This window comes from Genypterus blacodes, unplaced genomic scaffold, assembly GCF_046128005.1.
Source record: "Genypterus blacodes isolate CSIRO-AG114 ecotype Tasmania unplaced genomic scaffold, CSIRO-AGI_Gbla_v1 ptg000064l_1, whole genome shotgun sequence".
Classification (NCBI taxonomy): Eukaryota; Metazoa; Chordata; class Actinopteri; order Ophidiiformes; family Ophidiidae; genus Genypterus; species Genypterus blacodes.
Window position 1 is genome coordinate 2,327,134 of NW_027466876.1, and position 10,325 is coordinate 2,337,458.

Sequence of the window (10,325 nt, forward strand, 5' to 3'; positions counted from 1 at the left end):
AAACTAATCATCGGAAAAAAGTTTACGAGGTAAACAAATATTTGTCTGGGGGTTGTAGCTGTGCTGGTTAACCGTCGGACTGCCTGGCTGCGTGCCAGACGGTCTCCCCCCTCGCCTGCCCTCAGATCTGACGCGGCGATCAATCTGTTTGCCTGGGATTACGATCGGTATTATACTTGCGCGCCATCGACCCGCTCGACGGTGTCACGAGTGCACGCCGAGTCATCAAACTCCCATTTTGTTTGGTTTCAGCGATTAAAGGCCACATACAGCAGCGTTGGCTCCGGGTAATTACATTGCAGATATCAGACGAGACGGTAAAAGTTTGTGTTTGCAGTTTATGCCGTCAGTTTCACCGGATGACTCAGCGAAAAAGTAAAGACCGGAGATGATCAAAGATACAGAGATCTACATTACTGTGTTTATGTCCGAGTGCATTCTGTCCATCCGCTGCCATGTTGTTCCCTCTGTGGGTGTTTATTCACTGCCCGCGCTATTGCATCTTATAGCCTTGCGACGCTTATATACACTTTCATTGAGTTTGTTGTTATTAAAATGGACCCAATGTGCCGGCGAGCCTCCGTCCCCCCCTCCGGGCCCGATCTGATTAAGTCTGGGATGAAACAGAAAGCCGTGTCGGCGGGAGGGCGGTGAGGGAGAAACTCCTCCGACGTGGCAATGATGGACTTTTGACTGTTTACTCGGCTGTATCACAATCTTTGCAAAAGGCCTGTAATATACTGTAGCGAGAGGTTTCCCTGGGAACGGCGTGTTTGACAGTGCGGCGGAGAGAGAGGGAGAGAGAGAGGGAGGGAGAGAGAGAGAGGAGAGGGCCGTTGAATGATCAGGAGTCAGATATTGTTTTTAGATTTTTCTTGTTTTACAGCAGGATATCACATTCCAGACATTCTTGTTTGTCTTTTCATATGACGAAGGTGATGATGATGAAGGTCCTCTACTCACACCGCCACACAATCCGGCGGGTGTAGTATCGTATAGACGCTGCTTGGTGCTTCACTGGCTGGAATGCTTAGGTGATGTAGCTTGAAGGCAGAAGAGTCAAACACACACAGTATATGGATCGACTGAATTGTATTTCTGCCGTTTGCCAAATATCCGTGACTCATTTCCTAACTGGCACACGAGCGGAGGTTTGCCAGGCGGGAAAAACAGCGTTTGCTCTCTTTGATCACACGGAGAAAAACACGGCTTGTTTGTGCGCTGGAGTAAATCAGCTTAATCTGGGTTTGTCGCCCAGTGTGCCAGCGTGGTGTGATGCTGGTTTCTCTCTTATTAAGTTGTTTACATGACATCTGAACATTCAAATCAGTTTATTGTCCTAATCATAAGTTCCAACCTCCACGTAAACATACCGACTAACAATAAGGACGGCGGTTGTTACACATTATAGGAGTGTGTGTACTGTATATCTCTCAGATCAAATCCACAACAAAACAGTTCGACATCTAAACAATCATTCATCTCGTTTCATTTCTTTCTTTAACTATATCCATGTTTAGCTTTTGAAATGAGCCCCGCTCCTCACACACGCATTGTGACACAGTTAAAGTGTATGCAAATGGCACACAATGCTGAAAACCCAAGTATGAGTCAAAGAAGACATTTGAGCATCTGTTGTTTATTTGTCAGAGGACTGTGTCTCACTGAGAGAATTCTGGAGAATCTAAACCCCACGGCGGCGCTGAAGCCAAAAACGTGCAGCTACAATAGTCAAATACAGTGACAAAGAGCCGTTAGAGACGAGCTCTACCCCCGCATCCTCCACACACACAGGCCGCAGCTGCTCAGGCATTTAGGCTGCTCAAGGTTACGGTAGAGGTCACCGGGTCAACTGAGAGCAGATGATCCTCCAGCCAATGTCAGGGAGCCGAAACCGGTGCCAGGAAAGCGCCGGGGTTTGGCAAGAGGCTTGAGAGATGCTGGTGTGATCTCGGAGTGTCGGGGGCATCTGGGCTCACAGCGGGGGGTCCAATCACACAGGAAACAAAAGGCGGCGAAGGAAGGAGGAGAAGCTGGACGCTGCACCCAACATGATGACCTTTACGTGTCAGATGTGACAAACTGTGTGCACCTGTTACACTCTTCCACCCAGAGTGACATATACGGTCCGATCTCAGTGTAAAGCACATATGAGCTCGTCACTTACTTGGAGAAGAACAGCAGCCGATGGGACGAACAGACTGAGTGGCTCGCGCTAAGCTTTCTTAAAGCCAAACACAGCAGACTGCCAGATAGCGGGGAAGGGTGACATGTTGGCTGCCATTTCTCCTCGCCACTTGGTGCCTAATCCATCCAAGTCTGTCTCATTATGCCGCCGCACATGTGCCACCAATATTAAGTGACTGCAGCTAATTCAAAACTTGACATCAGCCATTTTATCGGGTCGTGCTGCACAACGGCATGGGGGAATGTTTATTCCAAAGCTTCTGTATTCAGGGCGAGACTATAAACGGTAATAACACGGCTGGGAAAGAAGCAAACATGCCAGAGCCTCATCCTGTCTGTCTACACATTATACATCTCACAAATTCTGTGATTCGGCGTTCTGCATCACCGACTCAAACCCAAACAGCTTGTCTGGAAAAGCTCATGTGGCAGACTGAGTTTGAGAGGGTTGGTGGTTTGATTCCTGGCTCCCCCTCTATGTGTCAGAGTGTCTTTGCAGGGAGACGTCAACCCCCCCATCTGTTCTCATTTAGCAGGTTCTCACCTCGCGGGGCTCCACCCCCATCAGGGCCTGAGTGAAGGTCGTCAGTGTGTTCACATGGAGGTCAAAACTTCAGTAGAAACAAGATTATGACTGCAATCAGGTTCTAATCAACGTAATGAAATTGAAAAATGAAAAATTCAGATGTGAGGCTCAAATCACACCATTGGGACGAGAGAGAAACAGTGATACTCAAACCAGGTTCATGTTTTTGTACTTTACTCAACATTAAGGGAGATAAATAAACGTACCTGTCAGTCCGAGGCTCCGTGCCTTCGACTCAAACCATCCATCATGTTGCTACGTCACCCTCAGCTGTGTGTAATCGCCATGGAACAGTACGTGTAGCTGCATAATGGCATCTGGAGCACACGTGCGGGGTGTGAGACTCTTGAGGAGGAAAGGCAGAGCAGACAGCAGGAGACTGGCAACGCTCGATAATGAAGTCTTTCACACTTGTTTTTGTTAAAGTCCCTTTGTTTTTGTCCACACAGGCGACTAAAGACCTGAAACTATACGACAACAAGATCATCGAGTGCACCTTTGACAACAACAGCTGGGTGTTCATGAGACAGCGGATAGACAAGAGCTTCCCCAACTCCTACGACACAGCCATGGGTGAGACTCTCCTCTTCCTCTTCCTCGTCCATATTCAGTAAATAACCTCAATTTAGCTACATTTTCATTTTACGCGTTATATTCAGCAGCTGAAGTTTCCGTTCAGTGATTTAGTGCGGCGCGTTTCCTCTGTCTCGTTGTTTGAGTGGAGTTACGATCGTTAAGTTGCCACGTTTGTTTAGAATTTCCCCCGCCTGTACAATTTCCAGTGAAAATCTTCTGAATCTGTAATGATAATGAAGATAAACGCAGGCGGGCGGCACATAAAGATCTTTCTCAGTTCTTCTTCTTATATGCAGCTCCACAAACTCTTAAGGCGAGGACATTCTACTTGACGTTAATTGCACATACACTTATGCATAACGGAGAATACCCTTTGACCGTTTGAAGCGTGGGGTAATTATGTGGCGTCCGTGAGATGCACAGTTACCTGCAAAGACTGTGGAGGCAGAGAATACACACGTCCAGACTGCAACACAGCCACTCTGTACAAAACATGTGGATTGTTGAGCCAACAGTGCAGCGCCCTCAATCAGAAATGTAAATAGAGCGTCAGTGTTCCTTGTAACAGTGCCAGATGTTGGGTTTAGACGTCAATTATTCAGTCACCGCTGCTTAACAGTTTCCAAGTAAGGAAACGGGGAAGTGGCAGCGTTCCAGCTTGGTGTCACCGTTGCTGTCGTAACTTCCTTCCTCCTCACCACCACTGTGTGTGTGTGTGTGTGTGTGTGTGTGTGTGTGTTCATGTCCCGCAGCTGTGTGCAACAGCATCCAGCATCCCGTCACGAAGGAAATCCTCCTGGAGTTTTTGGACCGCTGCGCTCAGGCCGTCCAAGGGCAGAACCGGAAACACCCGCCGGACCCCGACGCCGAGCTGATGCCGCCTCCCCCTCCAAAGAGACCCAACAGAGCCATTCCGTAGCCCCCCCATCCCTGCCCTTCCCCCCTCCTCTGCCCCCCAGGACTGGACTGATCCACGGTCACGGTGTGCATCTACACCCACAGCACCAGCCACATCATCTCTCTCTCTCTCTATCTCTCTCCCTCTCTCTCCCTCTCTCGCCCCTCGTCCCACTGCAGAAAACACACACACACACACACACACACTTCAAGGCTTTCTAAACCGCAGTACGTTTGCTTTATTGAGCTTTTACAGCCCAGATTATCTAAAGACTGGAGACACCTTGGACTGACGGCCTCAGCCTTTAGATTTACCTTGTAGACTCCTGGTAGCTTTAATTGCTGTTGTTCTTATTAAAATGGAACTCATGTTGCTCTGTTTACCTTTTTTTCTATTTATCTTTTTTAAAAGTCTGCACTAATTAGTATTTATAAAGAGGGGAAATTTGTTCTGCCCGTCAACAAATAACAGCTGACGATTGCAGACCTTGTTTTATGTTTTGTCAAAGAGTTGGTTGTCTGTGTGTCGGGAGGAGTGAACTTCATTAAAGCTTCATCGGCTGCCTCAGTACCTTTTAAGATGCTGGAGTCCCGCAGGGTTTGTCCAATACGACCACAAGTCTGTAGGTATCTGTGGTTACAAATGAACTTGGTGGAGAGTTGTAAAGGTCATATCAGTGGGCAGAGAGCAGCAACACACACACACACACACTTGAATATGGCCTTATTCTTATTCATACACAAATACGCTTGACAAAGACATTTATATTTTCATTCATTCAAACCCAAAGAATTAGTTTTCTGTCTCCGGCCCGACACAGCAGAGAGTTCTCAATTCAAACCCTTGAGCCTGAAGGGAAAAGAAAACTCATGATGGCGTCTGTTTCATAATAATTGTAAACAAAATCAGTATTCTTTTCATATCAATCTTTTAAGCTTAAAGACAATTTCCCTTTTCATGTGTTTGCCGGCTGCAGTAAAGGCTCCTGCCACGTCCACTTGTCTTTAATCCAGCAGCACTGAGAAAGACGCTGATTTATTGACAATAAACTCAATGTTTGTCCACACGGGTCGGAACCAAAACCCCCCCACACACTCACTCCCATTCTCTCATTCAGCGATAAAAGGAAACTCATATCACACTTTATTACTGGCACGACATTTTGGACCCGGCCTGAGCTCAGTTCCTGATCCATCATTGATTACCTTCCTTCCCCTGGAGCGGGAAGTTTTGGGCACAAAATGGCTCCTGGCGAAAGAAAAGTCCTGGAACTGTTGCCTTCACAATAAAGGCCAATCATGAGCGTCACATTAAAAAGCCTTTATTTTGAAGTATCAGCGATATCATTTGTGACAGTGTGTCTGCGGGCAAATGATGATAAATGAGTTGATGCACAATAAACAGCTTATCTCTATTAGTACAAACATCTATAACCTCTGAGCACGGACGTGTGTGTGTGTGTGTGTGTGTGTGTGTGTGTGTGTGTGTGTGTGTGTGTGTGTGTGTGTGTGTGTGTGTGTGTGTGTGTGTGTGTGTGTGCGCGCGCGCGCGTGTGCTCGACCTCTACTGTAACCGACGCGGTCTGTTAATCTGTGAACTGGGAGCAACAACACCCCACCTACACACACACAAACCACCATATCTGTGAAATGACTCCGTGAGGATGACATCAGCGGTGAGACACACACTTTTATTTTATTTTACTCTTATATTGCTTTTACTCTGCCTGCTGAAGTGTCCTTGAGCAAGCAGTGGGGGAAATAATCATATATCACAAACACATCCTCTCCCCACACACACACACACACACACACACACACGCAATCCCGTCGGAAAATCTCGTTGCCAGGAAACATTTGATGTAATATTTTTGCCCGCATTGTTGCCTGTTGCTAGGATTGCTTCCCATCTGCACACTTTGTCACTCGCTGTAGCGTGTTTGCAGAATACCAAACAATGTCCTCCGCAACTTCCACGCGGCTCTGCTCAGACTGCTAACAGCCATTGATTGGTGCTCTGAATTTCATAGCAAGCCGTGCAAGATAATTCACAGCCACATTTTCCGTCCATCACTTCTCCCGCCTGTATCCTCGGCGTCATTTGAGGGACGGTTTCCACGTCTTGTCTGATATTTGTGTTGTCAGTTTGTTTGAGGTTCTGCAGGGGCGATGAAGCCGTTTGCGAGGATTCGGGTTCTGACTTTTGAAAGGTTATTTTGGGGGGGGGATTTGAAACAGGAAATGAATGAAAGTCTGTAGCGAGTAACACTCAAGGGGTGTTACAAATCCAGGTGTGTGTTTGTGTGTGTGAGGGAGTGTGTGTTGAGATGCTGTCTGTCGGAGCCTTAGGCGATTCTTCTCCTTATAGTGCAGATAGATGAGCCGAGCCCAGCTCCCCGCGCTCTCTCCCCTCTGGCGGCACATGAAAGCTGGCTGATTCTCATCAAAGCCGCCTTCACCTTCTCGTCTTGAGGTTGCTGCCGTGGAGACGTATACATTCTCGTACAGCAGGTGCAATTACACACACAAACACACACACACCTACTCTGCTCTTCTGCTGAACACATTCAAAAGCATCCAAACCTCTCTTTCTCTCTCTCTCTCTCTCCCTCTCTCTCTCTCTCTCTCTCTCTCTCTCTCTCTCTCTCTCTCACTAGGATAGAAGTTCCTAAACATAAAAGTGTCTTATCAGGTCAATCAATAATGTCTGCTGTTGTCTCTTAACTCTGGAGTGAAGGAGACAAGAAGGCGGCCGTGACAAATAACGCACACTGTTTCTTTGCTGCAGCACAGGTGGTGAAGCAAAGATTATAAGCTTCCTCTTTTTTCTTGGCTCAGGTGTTGAGAGCCCAGAAAGCCGCTGAGCTCCACAGGAATATTAAATCATTGAGATGCCCAGCAGGCCGTTATTATATCCGTTCTGAATAATGCATTGATGTGATTACTTCTCTGTGATCAGTGGTGTAAATATGAGAATTCTGCGTAGATCAAACTAGACTGTATACTGGTGTTTTGCTTGTGCGTACACACACACATACACATACACACAAACCGTGCATGCAACATTCTGGGGACGTTTATGTCTGATCTGCAGCTAACACGGTTCTGCAGCTAATCACACTCATCTTAGAGGGGGGGGGGACTTGGCACCCTGTGAACCTCCAAGTCACGATGAATCAAACCGTCACCGGATTGATTTTAATAACAAGGTTTGTTCTCATAATGAAGTCAGACAGGTCTGACCTGATTACCATGCTGAAATTAGAAACGTAATTGCACACATTTCTCAGCGCTGGAGTCAGGAAGGCATGGCGCCACAAATCTATTAACACAGAGTTTCCTTCTCATATAAGCTCATTCTAGGGCGGAGCCACGTGGCGGCAAACGACTCCCATTTGGGTAAATGGCTATGAAGACGCTCTGCAGCTCTTCCGTCTCCATCAGCAGGGTGTTTGTGACAGCAGACAGCCATCGAGGCGGCATTATCTGTAGCGGAGGCGCAGTGAGGCTGCCACGGTCGTATTAATGCACTCTGATATGCCCGCCTGGTGCCTCTGTACGATTCCCCCCCTGCACATCTGCTGCAGTTGGAGGCTTCTAATGCAGCATTTCACTGAGCAGAAGACAAAGGTGCCTGAGGAAGACATTTTCTGAAAGGATTTTTAATTAATTTGGCAAGTGCTTATCCTGCTAAAAGCTTCCAAAATCATTGAAATTCCTCTTTATGTATTTTGACATCACGACTCTGCGTGTCGAGTTGGCAGATAAACCATCACATTAACATCCCACCATCTGAAACCTTCCCAGCTGGCTAAATGGAGCTTTCATGTCATCCACAGAACGAACACTGGACCTCAATCCCATCACGGACCCCAAATTCTCATCAGGCCCCAGCTGCAACATTAAGAAGTCGACATCAGAAGTCATTAAACATTCCCGACTCGAATGTGGATCCTAAATTTAACGGCTTCTTCCCTCTGTCACGCTCCACCTTTCCGGATAATAACAATCCAAGGCTTATCACACACCTAAATATGATTTAAGGATCAGACACCCTCTCGGCCTCACTTCTCATATTGCCAAAGTTTAATAGAGTAAAAGTAAAATATCCTGAATCACGTCTGGGTTTTTTAATTTGCTGGGTTTGTGCCCCTCAGTAGCCAGAGGGAGGGAGAGAGAGAGGAGGAGACTTTGTACAAACTTGGTGCCGCTTCAGGGAAACTGACTGCTGAAACGATTTCTTGTCGATTACAGAAAATGTGACGTCAAGTAACTGCCGACGTCCTCAGGGGGGAAAAAGGGGGAAAAGTAGTAAAATTTCAAAAGTGACTGCCCCTCCTGTGATGATGCAAGCTGAGGACGGGACAGTGGCGACTCAGGCTATTTTCAAAATAAAGCACCTAGCATACGGACGCTCGCTCGTTCTTTGATTTAACAAACAAGCAGACCACACACACACACACGCGTCCCTGCTCAGAGGTTACGGATATTAAGATTGAACTCAGAGATAAGATGTTTATTGTCTAACAGCTAATTTATCACCATTAGTGGCCATTTTTTCATTTTACAGTGCCGCCGTCTCCTGATCCTTCACAATAATGGCTTTTTAATGTGAAGCTCCTCATTGGCCTTTATTATGGAGGGGAGTTTTATTGGCAACTGGCCCCCTCAGGTGATGATGCCTCAGGTGATAATGCAAACTGGAAGGGAGGGGCAGTGGCAGCTGAGACCCTCCAAAATGAAACGCCTCTTTGATCCGATGAGTAACTGCAAACGCAAAGATTCCAGAATTTGCATCGAAGCAATTTGCATGTTTTCCCTTTTTGGTGCACATCATCTTCCTCGCACAAAGCTTCATGGTGTGTTGTTACGTCACATCTCTCTGCTCCCGGTGTGGCTGCGTGCTTTTACAGTCTCTTTCTACAGGGGATTCCACATACATGAATAATTCAAAGGCCCCTGGAGGTTGAGATCCGGGGGAACAACGGCTTTATCCGGCGGCGTTGCACTGATGTACGGCCCACAGCTCTGCTTTGGTGATGAATAAGAGATTGCGCCAACTGGGAAAAAAGTCTGCGACATCATCCAACTCTTCCTCTCTACCTGCTGTCATGCTTACAAAGCATTTGTCCGTGGTAACTTCCTGTGTTGACCTCGGATGTCGATGAGGGTTGAATTTTCTTGTTATGTCCACCTAAAATTCAAAAAAAAAGTGAATTTAGAGACCAAAGACCAAAACGTTCCTGGACGCTGTGCGGGAGCTTCTGGTGATGCACAGTGGGTAGTCAGTTGAGCAGTGATTTGGTGGCTCCACTGTTGGACCATGAAGTTCTGAAGACCTCCTCCCCTCACACACACACACACACGCACACACACACACACAGACTCCACCATCTGTTTGCACCCCTCCTTGTCCTTACAGTCTCACACCAGTAGACTAGAGGACACTTTCTGTACCAAATCCCCAAACACAAAAACACAAAAGCACACACACTTAACAACACTACATAAATATTGACTAGACACTTTTATAGATTTGACACTTTTTTTTTATGGAATAACATTATAATAATTTTGACAGTGTTTCGTTTAATCACACTCTTCCTCCTCTTTGTTTTCTGCCTTTCTGGTTATTATCCTGGTCCTTGTGTTGCGTTGCGTTTGGGGATTGATGGTTATTGCGCTGGCATGAAAGGTGACAACAGTAAATTAAAGTAGATTTCTTCCCCTTAACTTTCCTCGCTCTCGCTGCGCAAAAAAAAAGACAGATTTGACTCCAGGATGATAGTTGGAACATTTAAACCCAGAATAAACTTTTCCCCCCAGAGAATGTTTCACCTCCAAGTTGTTGTGACAGGAATAGTTTTTTTTATAGTTGGGTACAAACTGGCCTGCTGCTCACAACCGGACCCAATGGAAGATGCCAATGCAATGCTGCAATCTTTATTTTATTTCATTTTGTATCCTTATTGATCCTGGGAGGGAAATGAAGTTCTCTGCATTCAGTTTATTGGGTCTTTAAAGTTGAAATATGTACTCGTAGGGAGGCTGTGTTAGTGTAACTCGCATTTTTCCCCCT

At 46.5% G+C, this 10,325-nt stretch overlaps 1 protein-coding gene across 1 annotated transcript in view; it reads left to right on the forward strand.

Moving 5' to 3' along the window:
* rngtt (RNA guanylyltransferase and 5'-phosphatase) overlaps positions 1-4,619 on the forward strand; it is a 58,216-nt gene extending 53,597 nt beyond the window's left edge. The window contains exons 15-16 of the mRNA XM_076154939.1: positions 3,223-3,346; positions 4,102-4,619. Coding sequence (XP_076011054.1) covers positions 3,223-3,346; positions 4,102-4,268 — 291 coding nt within the window. The 3' untranslated portion in view covers positions 4,269-4,619. The remainder of the gene's footprint in view (positions 1-3,222; positions 3,347-4,101) is intronic.
* The last annotated feature ends 5,706 nt before the right edge of the window (positions 4,620-10,325 follow it).